The sequence below is a fragment of the Salvia miltiorrhiza genome, chromosome 1, assembly GCF_028751815.1.
Source record: "Salvia miltiorrhiza cultivar Shanhuang (shh) chromosome 1, IMPLAD_Smil_shh, whole genome shotgun sequence".
NCBI lineage: Eukaryota > Viridiplantae > Streptophyta > Magnoliopsida > Lamiales > Lamiaceae > Salvia > Salvia miltiorrhiza.
This window is the reverse complement of record NC_080387.1, coordinates 73,848,170-73,872,402: the sequence shown is the minus strand read 5'-3', so window position 1 is coordinate 73,872,402 and position 24,233 is coordinate 73,848,170. Positions and strand designations below refer to the sequence as shown.

The 24,233-nt window shown below is 33.0% G+C and overlaps 1 protein-coding gene across 1 annotated transcript; it reads left to right on the top strand.

Moving 5' to 3' along the window:
- The first annotated feature begins 1,139 nt into the window (after nt 1–1,139).
- Nucleotides 1,140–22,438, top strand: LOC131006083 (uncharacterized). The gene is given in 34 exon segments (XM_057933226.1): nt 1,140–1,329; nt 2,306–2,393; nt 2,884–2,992; nt 3,513–3,611; nt 4,816–4,858; nt 5,105–5,176; nt 5,289–5,384; nt 5,527–5,763; nt 6,100–6,283; nt 7,221–7,261; nt 7,263–7,333; nt 7,408–7,459; nt 7,461–7,495; nt 7,858–7,996; nt 8,768–8,864; nt 8,953–9,015; nt 9,146–9,255; nt 9,964–10,068; nt 11,195–11,268; nt 11,694–11,769; nt 13,184–13,375; nt 13,655–13,726; nt 14,764–14,835; nt 15,130–15,194; nt 15,302–15,404; nt 15,487–15,618; nt 15,831–15,974; nt 16,762–16,869; nt 17,771–17,821; nt 17,922–17,999; nt 18,080–18,193; nt 21,461–21,657; nt 21,753–21,822; nt 22,023–22,438. Coding segments are annotated over 34 exon segments (3,483 nt in total). The 5' UTR covers nt 1,140–1,224; the 3' UTR covers nt 22,212–22,438.
- The last annotated feature ends 1,795 nt before the right edge of the window (nt 22,439–24,233 follow it).

Sequence of the window (24,233 nt, the reverse complement as noted above, 5' to 3'; positions counted from 1 at the left end):
ATTCGTGATAAACATTTAAATATGTTTGATAACATCGTGATAAGCATCTGAAAATTTTAAAACTTTGCGAATTTACTGGCTCTAAATAGTTTGTGGCCCTATGTGAAAATAAAGCTAAATAAACAATTTTGGGTATTTAAAATTGGTCGAAATAAAATTGACACTCACAAATCACAATTTAAAACAATATTCGCGTACCCCTGCCCCATTTCTTGTATTGAAAAATTGAAAAAAATGTGTGTTGGTCAAACAGTAAAGTAATTAATTATTAAGATCAAATATTTTGGATTCGAGTCCACCATGACGTGACCTATAAATTTCTTTATTTCATACTGTTAATAAATAAATAAAGAAGTCGAAATATTGAAATAATTAATGAATTCAATTAAAATTCTAATATGGCTTAAGGAATATTCAATAAGTTTTCCAACATTTTTAAAGTTGAGTTTATCACGTTGATGGATTTTAGTTTTCCCTATGAACTATAGCACACCTCATTTACAGAAGTTGAATAAAAAATATATATAACATATTAAACTTATGAAAGAAATATAGTCTCACAATTTTCCATAAAGGAAAAAAAATAAACTAGAATTATACATTTATACTATATTAAAATTTCAAGATTTCAATTTAAAATGATTTCAAATTAATTTCAAAATTGAGTGGTAATTTTGAAGTTATAATAAAATTAAAGGTTTATTTGTGAATTATAGCATTTGTTTCTTTATCTCTTATTTTTTTTTCTAAAATTGTGAAATTTGACTATGCATTGAAATTAAATGTTATATTTATTTAAAGATTAAAATTTTGAAAAAAATTATATCCTCCTTCATCTTTTTCTAATAAATCTATTTTTAATTCTTTTTATGTAATTTTCCTTTTTTGCCTTTTTCATAATATCAATTTTTATTATTTTGAATACTTCTTTTTTTTTTCAATATTTAACTCAAACGTATTCAATTAAATTAATTTTTTTCTTATATTTATAAACATAATTAATTGAGTTGTTATCAATTTTATATAAACATAAAAATATTTTTCGCGTAGTATATAGATAAAATAACAAAAAAATATCGACAAATATGCATTTTTTTCGATTAAATATACTAGGAGTACTACTTTAAGCCGAAATTTGGAGAGTATCAAAACCTGCGCTCTCGTAATTAGAATTAGAAAAACAACGCAGCTCTCGCTCTCTCTCTCAGTGCCATTTTGGAGGGGATGATGGTGGCGGCTCAAAGCTTTCTCCAGAGCACAGAAGCTGCAGATATGGCTCAGCTTCAAGCCACCATGCAAGCTATTGAACTCGCCTGCGGTGCTATTCAGGTTGTTCAATCTATCAATCAACATTTCTGAAACCCTTATCTATTGCCTTCATCAGCTTGCCGAATTTTCTATTGATTATCGCGTGATTGGTTAGGCTAACCGGAGCAGTAACTATACATATCTGCTTGAGTGGGAATTACATTAGGGAAATTTTATTAATCAGGCGTTTTGTATTTATGCGATTGCCTGTTTATGTTGTCAGATTTTTAGTATATAGATGATAAAGCTAATGCTACCTCAGGTTGAATTGAGTAGCTTGAGTAAACCGGTGCTGGGAGATTAAATAGATCTAGTTGCCTTTTTCTCCAAGAGCCAATAATCTAGGAATGCAGATGTTCTAGTGTGTGTTTTAGCTGGTTTAATATTCTTTGTCGTTGGATTGCTATTAACTATAGCTACTGGTTCAAGTTATGTTATATGCTTAATTTTTTTACTCTTGAGTTTCCTAATTTGTCTTGATTCCACTCAAGACATCCTGATGGGTATTACATGAACCATAAACATATGTTATTTCCAATTCAACCACAATCAGGCTTGTGATAATCCCACCATTCAATCCGAGTACATAATCTTGGCTGGCATCAATCCAAGGGTAAGCTTATCTGGGCTGCTCTTGTCATGGTTCTATGTAGAGTTTCACGAGAAGATATCTTAACCCCATCTTTGGCTTATCCCTATAGGTGTCATCAAGGCTATGCAATCAAATTAAATGGTAATTGCATATTGATATTGGCTAGATTGAAGATTAAATAAACTTATTGAATTCTCACCGGGATTCTAAATGAACAAGAGATTTGATTCTAAACTCAAAAGAAGACACTATAACACAATGTGCTTATTGTACATAACAGATTGATTTATTTTTCCGTTCATTTGATTTAAGATTTTGAAATCTTCAAACCTTGTTTTTATTTTGTTTATTTTTACTTCTTGGGGTACACGGACATACGACCATTCATTGGGAAAAACTTAACAGATGCATGCCAATCCAGCTGCTGCTGAAGCAACCCTATTATCACTAAGCCAATCTCCTCGTCCGTACCGGACATGCCAATTTATTTTAGGTATGTTTAAGCAGCTATCTACAACATCTGTTTGTATTTTCTTTCAACACCAAATTGTATTGTACACTAAGTATTTCTATAAAGTACCTATGCTCACCATCGAATTCGAACCCAGGACCACGCATTCATTAGACTCCACTGTAATTACTTTATAGGTTCGGTGCAGTTACTTTGATGGTGCAAGTAGTTCGTAGTTTTTATGGAAATGCGGTTTTTTTATCCTAATCCTACACATATAGGGTTGGGATCTAGTGAGAATTACACATGAATCCACGAACACGATATGAACGACCATATTAATTGAATCGCTGTTCTGTTCGTGGATTTCATTGATTTGTTCTCATTGATTTATTCTTGTATTCTCATTTCTCACCACATTTATGATTTATCCATTTTCACTGAATCGCTGTGCTGTGTGGTGTATTTTAGCTCTTGAAAAAAAGCTAAAATAAGGAACATTGCTCATGCTGAAAGTAGTTTGATCTTTCAGAAAACTCTCAGTCGCCCTATGCAAGGTTTCAGGCTGCAGGAGCAATTAGAGATGCAGGAATACGGGAATGGGGCTTCCTTGAGACGGATGACAGAAGAGGATTAATTAGGTAACTCCAGAAAATTTGTTTCCTTGCATGTGTAACTATCATGCTGTTAGGCGATTTATTTTTCTAAGGATACAGAGAAAGCTAGCCAATCAAATTTAATTTCTTCATCTTATGTGAATTGATTATTTTTAGATATAAAAAAATGGTCAGTCAGAATATCTTATCCATGAATAAATTAGTTATATAGGATGAGTTTCTATTATAGTCATGAGAATAAAATGTTAGGGTGTCTCAATATTCTGTATTTGGATAGCAGCATGTTTTTTTTCTTAATTAGTTATAAAACATGCTTAGGCAGAAAAATGCAATCATAAAGCTTCTTGGTCTCTTTTCCTATAAAGGCACAACTGCACAAAGCTTCACGTAGATAGCATGCTTTTCTTAGTTTAAATGCTTGTCCATTTAGCAGCAGTAATGCGGGAAGTGCTAATATGATAAATTATTCAACTTTCTGAAAGAATTCTTCTTATGCAGGTCATTGTATTATAATCTTCACTGACCTATAAGTTATTTTATGCAGTTTCTGCTTATGCTTTATAATGAAGCATGCCAATTTACCTGAGGGTTTTGTCATAGGGAAGGTTGCATCGGCTGCTGCCCAGTTGCTGAAAAGGGGGTGGTAAGTTTCTGATCATCCTAAACCCAAGGGTAAATTATGCGGCATATCCCTATATGATGGCAACATAAAATGTATCACTCTGGGAGAGTGATGATCTGCTCTTTGTACAATTTCTCTGATAAGCATATGTTAAACAAATGGGTGGAGGATAATTAACGACACACTCCAAATTAGGAAATGAGGTTGCCTATTGCAAAATTTTAAAAATCAAAAGTTGTCTAACCATTAATTCTTTGACTAGCTGGCCCACCAAGCACTCTTATTCTTTGCAAAATTTTAAAAATCAAAGACTACTAACAAATGGCTAGAACAGTGACCGCCTCTCCCTCTTAAACTTTGCCTTTTCTAAAAATTAGCACAAGATAAGGCCGAAAAAAAAGAAGAAAAAAACCTGAACATGGCACAATCCACTGTATGCTAATTTATCAAGCACTCTATATCTAAGTCTGAGACTGAGAGAGGGAGAGAGAGAGAGAGAGAGAGAGAGAGAGAGCAATTTAAAAAAAAAACATGGTCTATGTTCTTGATATTGGTTCCTGTATGACTCACTAATTTAGGGATAGAAGACTGTGTTAGAAGTGTATTTGTAATGCATCACAAATGAGTAGCTTCCCCTAAACCAATAGGCAATAACCAATAACCATGAAAAGACCTGAACTTTTAAAGGCATGGTACTTACAGATAGCTTTGAAGAAAGGAAAAAGGAAAGAAGAATCTATTGAACAGAAGGATCTTTAAGAGAACTTACATAAGGATCCAAACCCACCTCCTAGTTCTATAGGTGACGTGACAGCACTTCCCAAGACACAAGGTCAGATTAAATTTCTCCTTTAGGACCATCTCATATGAGATCTATCATTTTCTTTTCACCTTTTCCACTAAATTAGCAATTCCTTTTCGCACTTGAAAAAGCCAAAGATAATAATTGGTAACAAACTTAAGACGTGTACCCTGACCCCTTTTGATAAGTAAGTTTGTTCCTAAAATTGGTTCCTAAAAGACTGTCAAAAAAAAAAAAATGATTCCCGAAAGGAAATTTTGAGGGGATGTCATTTTCTCCATGTGGATACCTAGTAACATACTCTTACCATGTGAGTCACTGAAAAATCCCCCATCATTTCCCCAACAAAGCTATGCTTGTATATTTCTTCTCTTTGTCATTTGTTCATTTAAGGGTTTTTTGTTTCTTCACTCTTCACTTTAGGCTCGATTTTACAGCTTTGGAGAAGGAGGCATTCTTCCTTGAGGTAATGATGGCTCTTATATTGTTTTTCCATGTACTTTTGGAGTGGTCAGATGTTCATTGGTCTGTCTGTGATGTGATTATTTAGTTTCTGTGGGTCAATCAACTTCCTCTGCCTCACATTTATACTTTCATTTACTTCTCCGGGTCAATCATTTAGCTCTGGAGCTAGAAGTCTATAGGTGCAGCTGCCGCCGATGGATTTGGTCATTTACTTTTTCACACCTGCAAGTTTGGTTTTATGCTGCAGGTGAAACAAGCTGTTGATGGAACCCATGGTTTGGCTGTGCAATATTCTGGAATCATTTTTCTGGAATCATTGGTATTCATCTAGTCAATTACAACCAGCAAAACTAGCCATTTGTTGTTCTTTCTGAAATAACTTTTTATCTTAAAATTATCATTTATACTACATAATTGGCATGTTCCAATAGGTGTCAGAGTTTTCACCTTCTACATCTACCGCTATGGGCCTTCCTAGAGAATTTCATGAGCAGTGCCTTATATCTTTAGAGCATGACTACCTGAAGGTTTGTGATTATATGGAACTATTCCTTTTTTAGGGTTTTTCTTTTGATTTCCTTCTATGGCCTCATAAGGAATTCCCAATGGAAGGCTAGACTCCTGATTTATGTTCAAAAGTAATTTCTCCTTGTATTTCACTTTTCATAGGTATTCTACAATTGGGTACAACATGCTGCTTTCCACGTGTCAAATAAAATTATTGAAGCTGACTCTGAAGTTCCTGAAGTTAAAGTCTGTTCAGCAGCACTACGTCTGATGCTTCAAATCCTAAATTGGGACTTCCGAGGCAAGAATGTCGTTGACAGCTCAAAAAGGGGGATGGATTTGTTCCAGGGCGCGATGAAGCAAGAAAGTTCTAGAAGGACTGAGTGCATCTTAGTGCAGGTGAGTTATAACCACAATTAGGTCCAGAATGTGCATATCAGGGACTCACGAATTAAATGAGCTGAGAGAGATGAGTTGTTGGAAATTCGTAAGTTGCTACACACCAGAATGACTCACCTATACCTGGCATGTTTGACTGTTTGTGGTTTCTCCATTGTTCGTGTTTTATCACTTTCATGTTCAATTTGATTGATTTGGTGAAATATGTGCTCGTTATTGTCCAAGTACCATTGTTTTTAATGCATACCAGTCCTGCATGTTGGAATATAAATTAACATGGGTGGTCAACCTATGCTATTTATTTTTATACTTATTTCTCCCTTTTGATGCTTGAAGCCTGGTCCTGCCTGGCGTGAGATGTTGATTTCAAGTGGTCATGTTGGATGGCTTTCAAACTTCTATACTGCTCTGAGGCAAAAGTTCTCCCGTGAGGGTTACTGGATTGACTGCCCTCTTGCAGTTTTTGCTCGAAAACTTTTGGTGCAATTTTGCTCCCTCGTAGGATCAATCTTTCCATCTGGTATGTTGTTCCCTTTTCTTGAAAAAAAGGCCAAAAAAACATCACTACAATTGTAGGTGGGAATCCACACAATTACACCATAAGCATAATTTAATACTAGGGATATTGATGGGCGTGGAACATCTAAACAGTTTCATAGTAAACAAATCTAATCCTAGAGTATTGAGCGGCTCAAATATCTAATAGCGTCACAGGCACTTTTTTTTAAACTCCCTATTTTTAGAAATGTGCATCGCTACTTTAGCTTCTAAACTTTAGTTTTCCATCTGACCAACAAAAGGCAGTGAACAATAGTCCTTTCAAAAATTATGCCCTCATTTACTGTAACAGCCTAGAACATAAAACTTCGTCATGATATTGGGACAGCTCAATAAGTACCATATAGTTTCCAACTCTCTGTTCCAAAAATGATACTTGAAGAACTTGTAAAGATGTATTTTATCTTCAGTTGCGCACTTACAAAGCCCACGCTAGTTAGGAGAGAGATGAAGTAAGAATGTCTTCACTAAATAACATCACATGTCGGTGGTCCCCCTAACAGTAATAGCTAATAAAAGAATTGAGTCTTTGTTGGTATTTGTGGCTTTCCTGGTAGTTTGATGTATGGGAACTCTGAGCCATCGTGAGGAAAGAAAGATCTATCAAATGATTTGCGGGGAACCTCTAAATTATCACTCTTTGCCCTCTGTTAAACATCCTCTTTGCTCCTTGTCACTCTCGTACCTCTAAATTATCAATTAGGACACACCAATTATCTGTCACTCTCAAACTCTCTAAGAACCTCCGTAGTAACTCAAGCCTTTCTTGCCTCTTCTTTATGCGAGTCGACGGTGGTTTTTAATTTGCTTTGTCAGAAAGCTTTCTTACAATATCTTACCAGAAAAATTGAATGATTATTCAATTTTAGTGTGTTCACTACTGAACTATTTGAATTTAGATAGTGGAAACATGCAAAAGCAGCACCTTCTGCAACTGCTAGGCTGGGATTGTACAGTGGATGGAACCTCCAGATGCAGTTTCACAGGCAATAAAATTGGGAAAAAGTGAAAGGTATATATTTCAATGACTATGCCTCATTTGTTGCATACATGCTATTCTTCATATTGCTTATCTAATATTTTCAGTGAACTGTTGGATGGCTGCCGTGCACTTTTGTCTATAGCAACTGTGACTACCCCCGCTCGTATTTGATGAGCTATTGAAATCTTTGAGGTATGTTAAATCCTAGTTGATATATTACACCTCACTTGAGTTGTTCTGAGGGACAAATAGTTATCTTTGCTTCAAATACTCTGCCTGTTCTCTGACCATACCATAGAGTCATAAATGACAGTGAAAAAGAGTGAACGTCAAGCACCTGAACTCCATGATCTATTCCTCAATTGTCAGAATTGAAAAGTATATGTCCATCACATCACATTCTTTAACAAGTAATATTATAAATAAATACCCCCCTCGGAGTTAGGAACAAGATAATGTTTCTAGACAGCCTAAAGATGAATGAGCTCATTTTCTAGACTATATTACTTTGCTTATGCTCTTTGTACTGTAGTGAGGTTTTGACTAATGTGCAGGCCTTATGGCACTCTTACTCTATTATCTGCCCTGATGCGTGAAGTCTATAAAGACCTCATGGAAAATCAAACAAATGATGAGACATGGAGCTGGGTGGCACGTGATATTTTATTAGATACTTGGACGGCCCTTCTCCAGGTACCTGCCTTAGCTTGTATCCCCCTTATATCTTATATATGCATATATGCTTATGATTCATTGTCCTATTGCGTATGTACCTCTTTGTTGAGAGTATGGCTTAGTACACCATCCTTATCTACACTACTTATTTGACAAGAAAACTGCATTTTCTGGCCATTATTTGTCTAGGAAAGTTTGGTTTTTCCCATAGATTTCAATCAGGGGACGGCTTTGGATGAGCTTTTTTATGTTTTGTAAAGTTAGGTTTGCAGAGTAGCTGTTGATTGATCTTCTTTTGTTTGGCTAATGGTTCATGGTGGTGACCATGGCCGTACTACATTATGCTTTTATGGTTCGGTGGGGATGGAATGGAATACAATTATGTGTTCAATGTTTAGAATACTTACACTCTTTATTGTTATTGATGTTTGATGGGTCGATATTTTCACTATCACAGTGGATTCACCTAAATTTTACTCATTTGAATAGTACGCACTTAGCTTGCTGCACTGTCATAAGTTTGTCCTTTCACAATTTTCCATTATTTTCTGTTGGGACCCAATAATTTTCCATTGTTTCCTGTTGGGACCCCATAAATACTCAATTTCCGTGCTGGTATGATGTTCCACTTTGAGTTTGGCTCCAAGGGTTTTGGCAACTTGTTTGCCGCTCCCAACAGCTTTATGAAGTATCAGCTGTCTTTATAGATATTTTTGGGCAATGTATATTGCTGCGAGTAGTGAACTGAACATGGATTTTCTTTTGTGCTTTCTGATTAAATCATGGCAGCAATTGGAGGTTAGTGGACGAAAAGATTTACTTCCGTCTGAAGGCATTAATGCTGCAGCCAATCTCTTTCAATTGATTGTGGAATCTGAATTAAAGGGTATTGTTATGCTCTTCACCATAATGTCTTTCACTTTGGGCTGCATGTTTTGCTTATATATTGACCTTTTCATCTTCTCTCTGAATAGCTGCTTCTGCATCAGCCTTCAGTGATGATGATGAGCCTAATTATGCTCAGGCTTCGATTGCTGGTAAATTGCTAGCTAGCTGATTTTTCGTCAGTTTTTCCCATATTGATGTCATTGTAGTTGCCACATTAGCCATCTCTAGAATTACTGTAATTTCTTTTTTGCTTTGTGCTCAAGTTTTCTTTCTTTGTAGCTATGGATGAGAGATTGAGCTCTTATGCTCTTATTGCTCGAGCAGCTCTAGGGTCTACAATCCCTTTTCTCAGCAAACTTTTCTCAGAGCGTATTATGATGCTTCATCAGGTACTCTTTTTTAATTCCTATTTGTGCACATCTCCTCATGTAGAATTATTTCCATTTGCCAACTTTTGTGCTACCCCGATGATCCTGCATTAACATAAAATGTTTCGAACTGTTATTCTTTACCAAATCGTTTGAACTAAGCACTGTTCCATAAAAGATATAATTCGTTCATTATCCGTAAAATTGTCTTAGATTTCCCCGAATTGCTTGTGTATTTACCAAAAATAAATTTGTGTAGATTGTTCGGTTGTGATTTAATTTAAGTTATTATTGCCTGTGCAATTCGATTATTCATCTCTGGCCCCCCCCCCCCCCCTCCAGTTGCCCCAGTTGTTCTTAGTCACATCAGACAGTGCCTATAGGAAAAAGAGAAGGAAAGAAAATTCCTTTGACAATCCAGACTTTTTGTTATATTTCTACACTAAGCCTTGATGCTTTGTTGGTTTGAGGAATTTTACTCTGGAATTTCCTATCATTGGAGATAAGTTTATGAGGTTTTAAACTGATGTATCCTAGTTAGTCCTTAGTATGGTATTGGGATTCTGAGTTATTTCTTTCTTTATGACTGTTAATCTATAAAATGTTGGCTGTTTTGATCCTTGCATATTTTTCTTTTTATGTCCGTCTGTCTAGTGTCTAGTGCATTGATAAATGGGTTCTTTTATCTGCTTTTGTGCTTGTGTGTTTCATCATTCACACTATATGTAGGGCAGAGGCATAAGGGATCCAACTGAAACTTTGGAAGAACTTTATTCTCTCTTACTCATTTCTGGGCATGTTTTGGCTGATGAAGGACAGGGTGAAACTCCATTGGTAATGAAATTTTGTTTCTTTTTTACACTATTCTTTTGCTGTTATATTTTTATGTTTCTGGTGATCTTTTTAATTTTAGTATAAGTTGAGTAGTTGATGCAGACTCAGTACATTGTATCACTTCCAAAAAACTTCTAATTTGTATATATTTCATGTGGTTGTTTGTTTTTTGTTTGCATCTGAATTGGTTCTCTAAACCATCACGTAGAACGACTATAGTCGAACTGTTTCTTAAGGTGCAGTGGGTTTCTACTGTTGATGGACTCCATACATACTGATCTGTGGTGTAACAATTAGGATGATAATCATGCTCTCTATTGCTTGTCCATTGTAAGCACTTGATACTATTTAAGTCATTATAGAGTGGTGAAAGTTCCATTTTGGATAAAAGGGGTAAATGAGATTCAAGCAAAGAAAGAAACTGGGATACAGTTTTGCCACGACTTTGTGTATCATGGTCGGTAAAATACATGTGTCTATGAGATTGCCTATTTCTTTATGTAGGGTGTTGTCAGAAAATCATGTCACATTCCTTGGAACTATGTATTTCTTAAACAACTCTATTGTTCAGTCATAAAGTGTAAAAGTTATCCTGGTTTCTCTCTGGCGGTATCTTATTCTGTTACAAACATGTATTTGTGCTGGTGAAAGTTCTTGATGCAGCATTCTTTGATTTTTCAGTTCCCTCTTAGAATTATTTTCAGCTTTGTATATCTTTTATTTTCTGAATTTACTTTCATTTTCTTCTGAGTTTGCTATTTGAAACTCAAGTATGCTGTTATCTTTCATTTTTTCTGGTGACTGTTGCACTAAAGATAACTGTGGTTCCACAATTACACGATATTAACTTCATCTGTTATTGTAAGATTTTTTTTCCTTATTAATTATATTGATTTATACTATCTTACACGGTTACACCACATCACTTAATTGCTTATGTCTATACATGGGGGAGGGAGAAAAGCCCTTTTCTCGACTTCACCATCTAAAAAAGTTTCATGTCTGTTTAAAATCATAGGAAAGTGTTTTACATTATGTCTGTTAAACCTGTGTATGGTTTCTGGGGTTTCAAAGGATAACACAATTACAAATTGTTGACTATATTTATTTGTTGTGAAATTGTCAGGTGCCAAAGGAGATAGAAAGTCATTATACTAACATAATGGAGGTAGATAAACACCCAGTTGTAGCACTTTGTAGGTAGGTTTTCTCATTGTATTTGTTAGATGAAATGAATCTATTCATTCAAGTTTGTCAAATCAGTTCAATTTTATGTCAAGCCATACACTCTCATACTACAACAATGGTGCTCTGAATGTGTGGAGTATCCAGTTATTTGCATGTGGTGTTCTTGTCGGTCCAGACAAAGAGTAGTGTCGGAGATGGGAATTGCATTCTTTCTTGTGTATATTTAAGTCAACGCTTAAACGTGTCTTTAGCATAGGACAAGGGAAACATGACTTGATTAGGACCAGGAATCACATCACTGTAGAAGGTTTCTTTGTTTAAAAGGCTTTACATTAGTCCTTTAGGATGGTTCTTCTGAAGCTCTAAATTTAGTAGTTGCTTGTTCCGACTCTCTCAGTTCTCCCTTGAGTGTCTTCTTTTTTATGAATTTCTTGCAGCACAATTATAGCATTTGCTGAGCAAAGTTTAGATCCGGAACTGAGAGCATCCTTTTTTAGTCCTCGTCTCATGGAGGTACTTCAATCCTTCTTCAGACCAATTTCATTGCGAACTTGCTGCATTTTTGTTTAATTGTTCCAAGGAAAGAATTTATGCGAACCTTTTTTTTTCGGGATGGAATCAATCTTGTTCATTTTATTGAGTATTTTTCATTCTATTGCTCGTCGGTCATCATACGTCATATCCAAACTTACATAGATCATATTGTTCCTGAAATTGGGATGAAATGTTCATGATGCTCCTGTGTGATTGAAACTTGGTTCATGAGTACTTTTTGTATTTTGAATTGATTAGTTGAGGTCTGAAGAATTTCACGCAGAGTAATGATACTAAAACTAGACATTTTTACTATTTACTCTTATGTCTATTGGGAAAGCTAATCTAATGACAGAACATGATAATAGACATTACTATTTGGATTTGCACATAGAGTTGGTCTTGCCTTCAATAGATGCACATGGATAGTGTAGATTCACATGATACCTGTATCCCTTTATTCTGGGAAACTGATTAACGGAATATTAAGCAACTACTTCCTTGAAATCAGATCACTAATTACTGTACCCATGAGACACAATGGGCCTCGGCAGTCTGGTGCCCGAATTGATTTGTCAGATGACGTTCTTGGAATTGAAAGAATGCGAAATTCTACCCGGCCTAACTATCGCTGCTAGGGTTCCTCACCTCTCCTAAACTTCCCCACTCTTCAGCCTGAGCTGTATTAGGCAGATCGCAGACACTTGTGTCCCAAATATGGTTCAGAGTCTTCAACTTTGGTAAACTAATACAAAGTAGAAAGATTTCATTAAACTATTGATTCTGGGTTCCATAATAAACATGAAAATTTTATTAAAAGATAAAATTGTACAAACGATTATGAAACAGGACAGAGGAAGGAGTCGTCCCTTAAGAATTGAGAACCATCCAATCTTATTATACAACTTTATACCCTAAGAAAATCTAAAACAACAAAATGCCATAAATAAAGTACCGGCCATCATTCATCTAACAAGTCAAATTATTATCATATACTTTCTCATATCTGAGGTGATGTAAGAGATTTATTACATAATCAAAAGAAGCTGAGTGTTATTGGAGAGTTATGTTTCAAGTGTAATATTGGTGTCTTAAAGATTGTATCCCTTAAGGAGGTATGGTATGGGTTTAGGGGGTTTCGTGTAGAGTGTTGATACATAAAATATCAAAATCTTCATACTGTCTTTGATGTTTCTCTTATTGGAACTCTTGTCCCATTGAGCTTTCCTACTTTTACTAATGAAATTATTTTGGTTCACAACCTGCAAGTGAGTTTATTATATTGTATTTTTTTTTTTTTTCCTTTCAATGTTGAGAGAGAGAAAGAGAGGGAGTTGTTTTAGTTTCTCCTTTCAATGTTAGTTCTTGACACTATCATATCTTAATATTGCAGGCAGTTGTGTGGTTCCTTGCGAGATGGATGTCAACGTACCTAATGATACCTGAAGAAACTGGAGACAAACACTCCAAAAATGCATTGATTAGGTTCTATGGAGAAACTAATCATGGAAAAGTTGTGCTTGATATTATCATTCGCATCTCTTCGAGCACATTTGTTTCTTACCCTGGGGAGAAGGACTTGCAGGTATGTATCTGTAGCTTGTTTTGGATTTTAAAGTTATTAGCCACTAGTAGTTTTCACCTTTCATTTTTCAGGTGTATAAATTCTTATACAAACTTGGCCTTTTTTTTTTCTTTCCCTTATCTCAATGGTGTATTTACTTGGATAACTGAATGTTGAACTGTATTATGTGGGGGTGATATTCTTTTGTTCGAAAGTGTCCGACGTAGTGTGCCGCACCTTCTTATGCAAGATATAATGGTTGAAGGGATTGTAACCTTTTTCTTTTTTTTCCTATGGCAGGCACTCACATGTTACCAGTTGCTTCACTCACTTGTAAAGCGAAGGAATATTATTAATCATCTTGTCACCTTGGTCAGTATTATATCTATGCACATGCACAATTGTCTATCAGTTCCTTTTTTTCTTGGTTAACATACTTTCTTGTGTTCTCCATTTGAGGGGAGTTGTATACCCTGTGGGTTTAGGATTATGTTCTGAGGGGGTTATATCTGTGACTTTGTAAGGTATTGTACTTTTTTTGCTGTCTGCACTTGGTGTTGAATTGAGGGAGGAAGGGTTTGGAAAAGATGTTGACTAGTCTGCTTGGATGAGGCAGTCTTTTCTAAAGGGATTCTGTACCTGCGTTTCATCTTCTGATTCTGATGCTGAGGCTGGTTGTTGGCTAGCTTCATTCCTTAAAAACGCTCTGTTTCTGCTCAAATGACTATATGTATTTTGTCTGCTGATAACTCTATCCGTGCCGAGTCCATTGAATTGAAAAAGAAAATTTATTGAAAGGAATTGAAGAGTTTATGATGGAAGAGAGAAATATCATGCTCCTGTGGAAGTATTTATTGATGACTATGGAATTTTCGGTGTGGATTTCATATAGTAAAAAAAAAAAGAATGAGGAATTAGAGGTGTGGAACTGGGTTAAGTTTAGAGTTGCTTTGTTGCTCATTAGTACACGTCCATATGACAACACTAAATTTTTAATAATGTCATTTTCTTCCTATTTTAAAAAAATTCAATATAAAGCACACACCTATATGACAACACTGAATTTTTATCTCTTTCTGCTGCTCCCAATTGTGCCTGCTATCTTGTACTGCTGCTGCCTCCTTTTATCCTCTTAGTTGCTAGTCACTTTATTGCATTTACTTCTGTTCCAGCATTTGTAAGCTGATTTTGTGTTTGTTATTTCAGATAATTGTAGACATGCCTTATAAGTGCGGTGTCATTCTGTTCAAGTACCTTTGCCGCTTGTCTTCTTATTGTATCTATACAAGTGACATCTTCCAATAGTATTCACTTATTTCACTGCATACTACATCTTAGATTCTAATTTTGCCCATTATATTATGTAACCCAAATTTTTGATTCTTCAAAAATCTAATAAATTCATGCAGGATTCTTGGCGTGACTTAGTGAATGCTTTCTGTAATGAAAGAGCTTTGTTGTCATTAAATGCTACACACCAGGTACTGGATTCTAATTTCAATGCTTCATTTTCTCAAGTTTATCCTAACTGATATTGCTTTTAAATAGCAAACTAAAAGAAAGTAGCAGTATCTATAAAGATGGGCACTAAAGTAAAATTAATAGATGTCCAATTGATATCGTGTTTTGCTGGCTTAGTTATACTGTTTCTTTCACTTGCTAGTTGTAGCCCTATTGTTCCTTCGACTCTTCAGCATCTCCTCGCAAGCACCCTCTTCAGTAGTTTTTCTTTTTATTTAGAATAAAGCTTATAATATATATTTCTTTTATTTCAGCGATCCCTGGCTCAGACACTCACCCTTTCAGCTTTAGGCATTAAAAATTCTGAGGCATCAAATGAGTGAGTACTTTCTTTTCACGAGCTTCTATGTTTCTAGCTATTCACCACTTATCACAACTTAAGTCTTAAAGTATTCTACTCTATTGAAAATTTGAAATTTTGTGTAGGTTCATCAGAAGTCTGACAAACCATATGACAGCTTACCTGGTGGAATTGTCAAGCAAGAATGATCTCAAAAGCATTGCTCAGCAGCCTGATATAATTTTGTTGGTAAGACTTTGGCACTGTGCACTCGTGTGCAAGTACCAATTACGATACATGGTATGAACAATTTCTTCATGACATCCCATAGGTTAGTTGCTTGTTGGAGCGACTTCGGGGAGTTGCCAGAGTTTCAGAACCTCGTATACAGAAGGCAATTTATGAAATGGGATTCTCTGTTATGAATCCTGTTCTGATCTTTCTTCAAGCATACAAAGATGAGGTAAAGTGGATACTTCTTTACGAACATCTTTGTGACTTGCTTTAGTATAAAAGGTAGTTTTTGATGCAAGTCGAGAGGAAAATGGATTAACACTTACTACTATATTATTGTTGAACTTCTTCTACTTCTTAAATATTTTTTTATGATCTTGAATAGTTTAGTTTTGGTCTCAAGTATGGTTAATTTATTCTTGTACTTTTTTTTCTATCTAGTTTGTAGTTGTCTACCTTCTACTCAAATTTGCCACTGATTGGGTGGAAGGCCAAATTATCTACTTAGAGGCTAAAGAAACTGCTGCCATGGTTGACTTCTGTATGCGTTTGCTTCAGTTATACTCATCTCACAACATCGGCAAGGTAAACAGTTTTGTCCCCTAGTTCAATTTGGTTATGTATCGTTTGGATTGTAGCAACGTGAATCGGCATGATTTTGATTTAGTTTACATGAATACAATGTGGTGAGTTGGATTTTGGTGTTTTTATGTTTGCATGCATCTCTATATGTTTAAACGTAAGCAAACAGAGAGCTGCCAACTTATGCAGCATGCACGCAGTCTCACGATACAGATGATCGGATTGTAGCAATATCAGCAAGTTGCATGACCAGCTTTATCTTGATTATATGTCTCAAACAACTGGCTGTCTCGTAGTGTGTGGATTTGCTGGAAAGCAAGCTCTACATGAGCCACAGTATGGAAATCATAACCCATAGTTTCATTTTTAAAAATATGATATAAACATTAATATAAATAATATACTATAAATACCAACACTCCATATTAAAAAAATTCAATGCTATGGATGCCATTTAAGTTGTAACTACTTAAGATTTTGTTCACTTTACACTTCTCATTAACAATGTAATACTCAAAATTGGCTAGGGGATCACAGAGCTAACTGGGAAGGATATTGGTGATGTCATAAATAACTGAAAAATTAAATAGTTTATGTTGGTTATGCGTACACCTAGCAATCATATGGTTCAAGCTGTATCTCATTTTTAGCTATTAACTATTCATTACTTTACTTTACCATATCTCTTTTGTGTTACTCTCAAATGGTTATTAGAAACTATAATGCTAAGATGGTAGTTATTCTTACCTCCTTTCCAGAATTGACCCATATAATTTGTCTGCTTCCTCAGATATCAGTTGGCCTTTCAAACAGTTTACGCAATGAAGCAGATGCAGAGAAATATAAGGATTTGAGGGCGATTCTACAACTTCTCTTCAATCTATGCTCAAAAGATATGGTAACTCTTTTATCCATTATCCAAGTCAAGGGGATTACATTCTTCACTTTCCCCATGCAAACTCTCTTTAACTACTCCGTCTAAAACAGAGTGTCTGCACATTATCATCCATCATGATGAAGAAGTATCTGATCATCTGTGGCATTGCTCTTGGAACCTTTGTGTTTCTGTCAGGAAATTTCATATCGGCCAAATTACTTTTTCCTACATTTGAAAATTTTATTATGAATGATTCTACAGATTAATTGATTAGGTGCTTAGGTTACACGTCGTGTTCAAGTAAATTCCCTTGAGGAGAACCTGTATTATATGATCAAGGATGTTTTGACTCCGTCACTTTTATACTTTATGGTCTTGTTCAGTTTGTTAGATAAGGGTATATTGCTAGAAATTGTCCATATTTCGGTATTATTTTGGATTTAGATAACTAATTGAGCACATATATCCACCTAAAGAGTCGGGATATGATATATTCGTCTCTTTATTGTTAGTACATAAAACTATACATGAGGTATATGTATTAATTTTGTCTTAATCTAACATCTGATTCACAAAAAAAATCCAAGTCACTAAATTGCAGGTTCCCTAAGCCGCCAATAAGAAATTCTGTCCTGATTTGATTCTCTCTTCTTTCTATGTTTTCATTCATCTTTTGGAGGATACCAGTTCATGCTTGCACCTACCACTAATTAACTCAATAACTTCACAGACTTGATAATGTAGTATACTGCTAATACTAAGTTTGATTTGGCCATCAAATGCTGAGATTTATTACCAGATGAGATTATGATTGTGTTAGTAATTGGACAACAGAACTAGTGTGAAAGTTTGCATCTCTGTAGTAACGTGCCTCTTTTTATTGGTTGCTGCTGCCCAGTCTGACGTAAATATGCTTTCACAGGTTGACTTTGCTTCCGAACCCATTGAGACTTATGGTACAAATATTTCTCAGGTATGTTCATGCAAAGATCTTATGGGATGAAAAGGGTGGCTCTTGTATTAGGGTTGTATAAACAGTATTCTTTGTTGGTTCTAATTGCTCTCTATCGTAGGTAGTATATACGGGTCTGCACATAGTAACTCCTCTGATAACTCTGGAGCAGCTTAAATTTCCTAAACTTTGCAACAGTGTAAGTCTCTTTCTCTTGTTGGGTGAGAGGCATACTAGGCTTCAGGCGGAAACTCATGTAGTCTTCTTGCTGTTGGACAGTATTTTGGTCTATTATCACATATGCTGGAGGTGTATCCTGAAATAATCGTACAGCTAAACGTTGAGGCCTTCAGTCACATACTTGGAACTCTTGATTTTGGTCTTCATCATCAGGTAAATTGTGATACTTTTTTCTTAGACGATGTTACTTTTGTCATAGACATGTCATGTAGGACTGCATGATGGTTAACACTAGCCAATCTAAGTAAACTAGTGCGCAACCCGTCGAAATTCGACGGGAAATTATTTTAACTTATTATATAAATTATTTTTAAATTTATTTAATTTAAGGTAATATAGTTGAAATTATATTAATTTGAATCATATTCCTCAATTAAATGTTAACCTTTTGTTAAAATAATAAATATTTTTTTATGTAGATTTTTATTTAATAATATTTTAAAAAATGTATCGATATTAAAAAATTTATTTCATCTAAGCATCATCTCGTCTGAACCTTATAGGATCATATCATAATCTAAATTTTGGAAGACGACAACTAACGTTTGAACATCAGACTTTTGAGTATCATCTCGTCTAGACCTTAAAATACAAAAAATGAACTTTTATGCGTCAAGTTTTTTTAACATCACTATCTGGAGCTTTAAAAGTCAAAGTTGACTTGTGAGATTGTATGATTTGGAGCTTCTAACATCATAACTAACTTGTAAACATCATTTTGTATGGAACTTTAAAAAATCTTGACAAACTTTTATGCATTATTAGTTTTAAATATTATAATTGGGTTCCAAGAATCATCTCGTTTGGAGTTTAAAAAAAACAAATTTAACTTGTGAGTATCATCTCATTTGAACTTTCAATGACCACAATTAAGTTACAAGAATTATCTTGTGTGTAGCTTTAAAGATCATTATCATTTTTAGGTTGTAAGATCATAACTAACTTCTAAACATCATCTTGTATGCAACTTGAAAAATCTTGACAATTTTTTGTGCATTATTTCATGTGGAGCTTGAAATATCATAATTGAGTTTCGAGCATCATTTCGTTTGAAATTTGAAAGAATAAAATGGACTCGTGAACATTAATTATCTTCAAATCTTGAGTTTCGAGCATCATTCCGTCTGAAAATTGAAAGAATAAAATTGACTCGTGAACATTATCTCGTTTGAAGTTTGAAAGACCATAAGTAAATTTTGAAAATCATCTCGTGTGTAGCTTAAGAAAGTTGACACCAGATTCAAATTATATTAATTTATTTAGTAATTTAATTGATAAATTTTCATAAAAAAACTATGTTGAATCCAAATTTTATTTTTAAAATTTTATACAAAATATATTATTTTATAATCAAATTAAATTGAAGAAATAATTTACTTAATCAAACCAATTCATTTTTTCAAATTAAATTAATTAGACCATGTATTTAAATTAAATTGACAAAACAATTCAAATTGTATTAGTCTCAATCATTCCGCCAATTAAATGTAGATTTTTAATTTGGAGAGCAAGAGCTTATTCTTGTATAAGTTTTATTTTGGTGAAATCTTATAAAAATTCTTAATGTGTAATGAGGTGATTTATATGAATTTTTCACTCGATTCAGATTATTATAAATTTGATACATGATTAAAGATTTCTAATATATTTTAACATCATATCCTCTATTGTTCTTTATCTAAATTCTTCATTTATGCATTACTAATTTCATAATTTATCTTTTATTGTTATTATTATTATTATTGTTGTTGTTGTTGTTGTTGTTGTTGTTGTTGTTGTTGTAGTAATGGACGAACAGAAACAAATAAAGTTTGCAGAAATGAAAAATATATTTTTCTTCCCTATATAAATAAAATGTATGGATTTATTTTATAAAAAATAAAAATAAAATTTTAATTATTTTGATAAACATAAAATAAGATTTTGTTTTAAAGTAATCAGTTTATAGAATTTGTGCCTTATTATGCAAACATGTAAATCAATGACCGGACCCGTTTATAATTTACATATACGTGCATGTCTCAATTCAAACTTAATTTAAAATTAAATTTATTAAAAATTAAAAATATAAATATTATATATATATATATATATATTCGTACAATATAATATATTGCAACATACAGAGACGGATGCACACGTCCCATTATGGGGGCACGTGCCCCCACAATTATTTTTATGTTTATTAGCTATATATTGGTGTATATATTATATTTACTTTTCATTCCTAAAAATAACATTACATCCCAAGAATGATTCCCAATCCAATATAGAGGTTTTTGATAGTACTAGCAGTCACGTAAAAATGAATTACTTTAATGAATAATTTTTTATGACTGTAAATTTATATTTATTTCATTTTATAGAAATATTTATCATTTTAATGTATTTTTTGAACCAATTATTGGTTAAATTTTTTTGAAGTATAATGTTATAGAACTAGTTTTTTCAAAAAAATAATTTAAATTTAGTATAAAGAATTAATTTTAATTAATTAAACGTCACCTAATTTTGTCGTCCTGTCTATTTTATAGGTTTCATCTCAAAATATTATTTTTAATTTTAAAGATTCTAATAATATTGTTAAGTAATCATTTATATTTTAATTCTAAATTATTAAAATTTACAAAATAAAAAATAGTGCTAACTTATATGATGAAGAGTCAAATATAAAATTTTTAGATATATTTTATGAATAATATAGTATTAAATTACACCATTGACCTTAAATTAAATATATATGAGGGATATAATTAGCAAAACAAATTTTGTAAAATAAGGCTCTTTTTATAATAGGTATAGATTAAATCATGCATATATTTTAAGTCAATGAAAACTTGTAAATTTCAATAGACTTGGATTATTATGTAGTAGTAAATTTTTTGAATGTATTTTATATCTATAGTTATTTTGTGCCCCCATAAAAAAATATTTCTGGATCCGTCCCTGGCAACATATACATATAATATGTACGCTATTGAGAAATATAAAATTAATAATAAATATACATCTAATCACTAACATTCAATTAAAATAATTTATCATATATAGATTATAATTTTTTTCTTATCAGACATGTAAATCTAATTTTTATCTAGAAAAAATAAATAATAAAATTTATTAATTTAGATTATATGTAATGTTAATATTATTATATATATACATTTATTATTAATTATATTTATTATGATTAATGAATCTTTATATAGAATGTAATACTTTGAAATGGTGAAGATTTTAGATATGTTACATAGGTTACATAGGTTAAGGCTTAATCCTATTATGGTAAATTTTGAAATGGTGAGATTTTAGATATGTTACATAGGTTAAGGCTTAATCCTATTATATAATAGATTATACAGTCTATTTATGACATTTCCGTTTACGGCTGCTATATCCTGTTATTTTCCTTGTGGTTAGGATATTGAAGTAGTGGATCTGTGTCTAAGATCTATAAAAGCAATTGCATCGCACCATTACAAGGATAGAGTTGCTGGTAAAATTGGACTCGGATCACATGCTTCGAGTTACAAGGACCCCGAGGGAAATATCTGTGAAGGGATTCTCAGCCGTTTCCTTCGCTCACTGCTGCAACTTCTTCTTTTCGAGGATTACAGGTAGGATGAAAAAAAAAAAAAAAAACTAAATCCGCCCAGCTATCTAGTATGTTCGGGAAGACCATGTTGACCCATATCTTGCTTTTATGTCACAGCGCTGATCTTGTGGGCTCGGCAGCAGATGCACTCCTGCCATTGATACTATGTGAACCGATTACTTATCAGGTAGCTTGTGATCTCACGTTTCCTTAGTTTTGGGTCTCTGAATACGTTTATGAGAAACGGATATGCTCTCTTGGTCTCTAAATACGTTTATGAGAAACGGATATGCTCTCTTATAGAATTAGGAACTATCGCCATTATCATAAAGAATTGTCAATCTTTATGCTTCCTCTCTGTAATTCTGGGACAATTATCCTTTGCAGAAATTAGCGAACGAGCTGATAGAAAGGCAGAGGAATCCAACATTCAGATCGCGGTTAACAAATGCTATCCAGGCTCTCACAACTTCCAATGATCTCTCTTCAACACTTGATCGACTAAACCACCAGAAGTTCAGAAAGAACCTGCACAGTTTTCTCATAGAAGTTCGTGGATTCCTTCGCACAGTTTAAAGACTTTCCGGCAGCAACCATATATGGAGATCGAGTATTTTGCTGGAAGCCCCGTCTCACTAAAACCTGGTAACTCTACGAACTTGCTTGTGATACGGACTTGCTGGTAGAAGCATTGCAAAAAATCGACATCTGAAGGTTTTGCAAACGATCCATATGCCATAACAGATGCTTTCGGAGCTTTTCATGCTTCTCAGAGCCATTTCGTTTCAATTCACACTTTTGAAGAGCTTTTCATGCTTCTCAGAGCCATTTCGTTTCAATTCACACTTTTGAAGCGTTTGTGTCAATTTTTTCGCCGTGAAATGTGTGTGGCTTAGTAAATAATACTACTGTTCTTATTTAGGGGAAAGTAAATACCACTAGTTGAATTGAATCCATAGATTTGAATGTGACAGCAGTCATGTCTGGATTGAAATATATTACTTACTAGTATTACTCCCGTGCGATGCACGGTGATACCTAGTTAATTAAAATAATAAAAAAAATATTTTTTTAAAATATTATGTTTAGATTATAAAATTCTATTGTATTATTTTATAAAATAGCTCTAATAACGATAATAACATTAAATGAAGATGAATCCATCTTATAGTTGGAGGCTAATCAAATGAATGATGAGGATTTTGACAAAAACTTTTTATCTAATGATTATTATTATTTATTTAAAATTTTCATCAACATTTCTAGATATTTTTCTTTCAAATTTTCTATTAGTCTTGAAAGAGTTTTTGGAACTTTCTATTAGTCTTGAAAGAGTTTTTGGAACTTTTAATTACTTTTTACTAATTTGCATTTAACATGTTTTTTTTAGGCATTAATTGACTGTAAATCCACAATGTAATTAGTGAATTTTGGTATTTTTTCAACTATATACAGTTGTAATATAAATACATAACCTTTAGCCCATTTCAAAATTTGTCCTGAATAATTTCGTTCAAATTAAAAAATATATTACAAAATTAAAGATGATATAATATATTCACATTGTATTAAAATAACTTACACAAAATCTCCTGTACACCCGGGTGTACGGTACACCCAGAGTATTAGTATCATTTCGATAATAAGATAGTGTCATTTCAATATAGTGTTAGTGTCATTTCGAGATAATGTTATTTATATAACATGATAGTGCCATTTGTAAAACAAATAATGTTAGTGTTAGTGTCATTTACATCCCAGTGTACATACCACCCGGGTGTACAAGTGACCACCTCAATAACTTATACAAAATTTCTACTGAAATATATACAGTACTAAAATTTATACATATGTAGTTTGGCTCCCGTGCGATAAATATTTTTTTTGATAATAAAATATTATTTTAAAGTATTATGTACATTTAAAATTTTAATTTTTTATTAATGTTAAAAATTTTATGTTGTACAATATATGAGTAGGAACATTTATTGCTCGTTCTTTCAAATAAAAATTATATATTGTTGATGTTGTTAGAGTAGGACGAGTAAATGTTTGAAATGATGTCTTGTATTGGAACATCAAATGCTTTAAGTAATATATCCTCAAGGAGATGGGTAGATGCATAATCATCATTATCACCACTACTTGTTACATCTCTAATTCCTACATTTACTAAATTTTTTATTTACATTTACTGAACATGCGTGACCATTTTATACAAAAATATGTACTATATATTCCATTTTAAAAAATTATATATAATATAACTATTACCTATATCATATTTAAGAGATTAAAAATAACTAATCCAATAAATTATAGAACTAGGATTATGTTATAATTAATTTTTTGAAATTATAATTGATACACAATCATAATGTTTGATTAATCTTAAATTTTAAATGTTTTACATATGTTGATTAAATATTTAAGAAATAATAAATAAATAAATATCTTAAAGTACAGTTTTAATCATAAATCTTATCAATATAAATATTTTAATAATATTATAATTATTTATTGAACTGTTTGTTTACATTTTATTTGTAAATATAAAATATTTAAAAGATAAAAAATGAACTAATACTTTAATTGGGG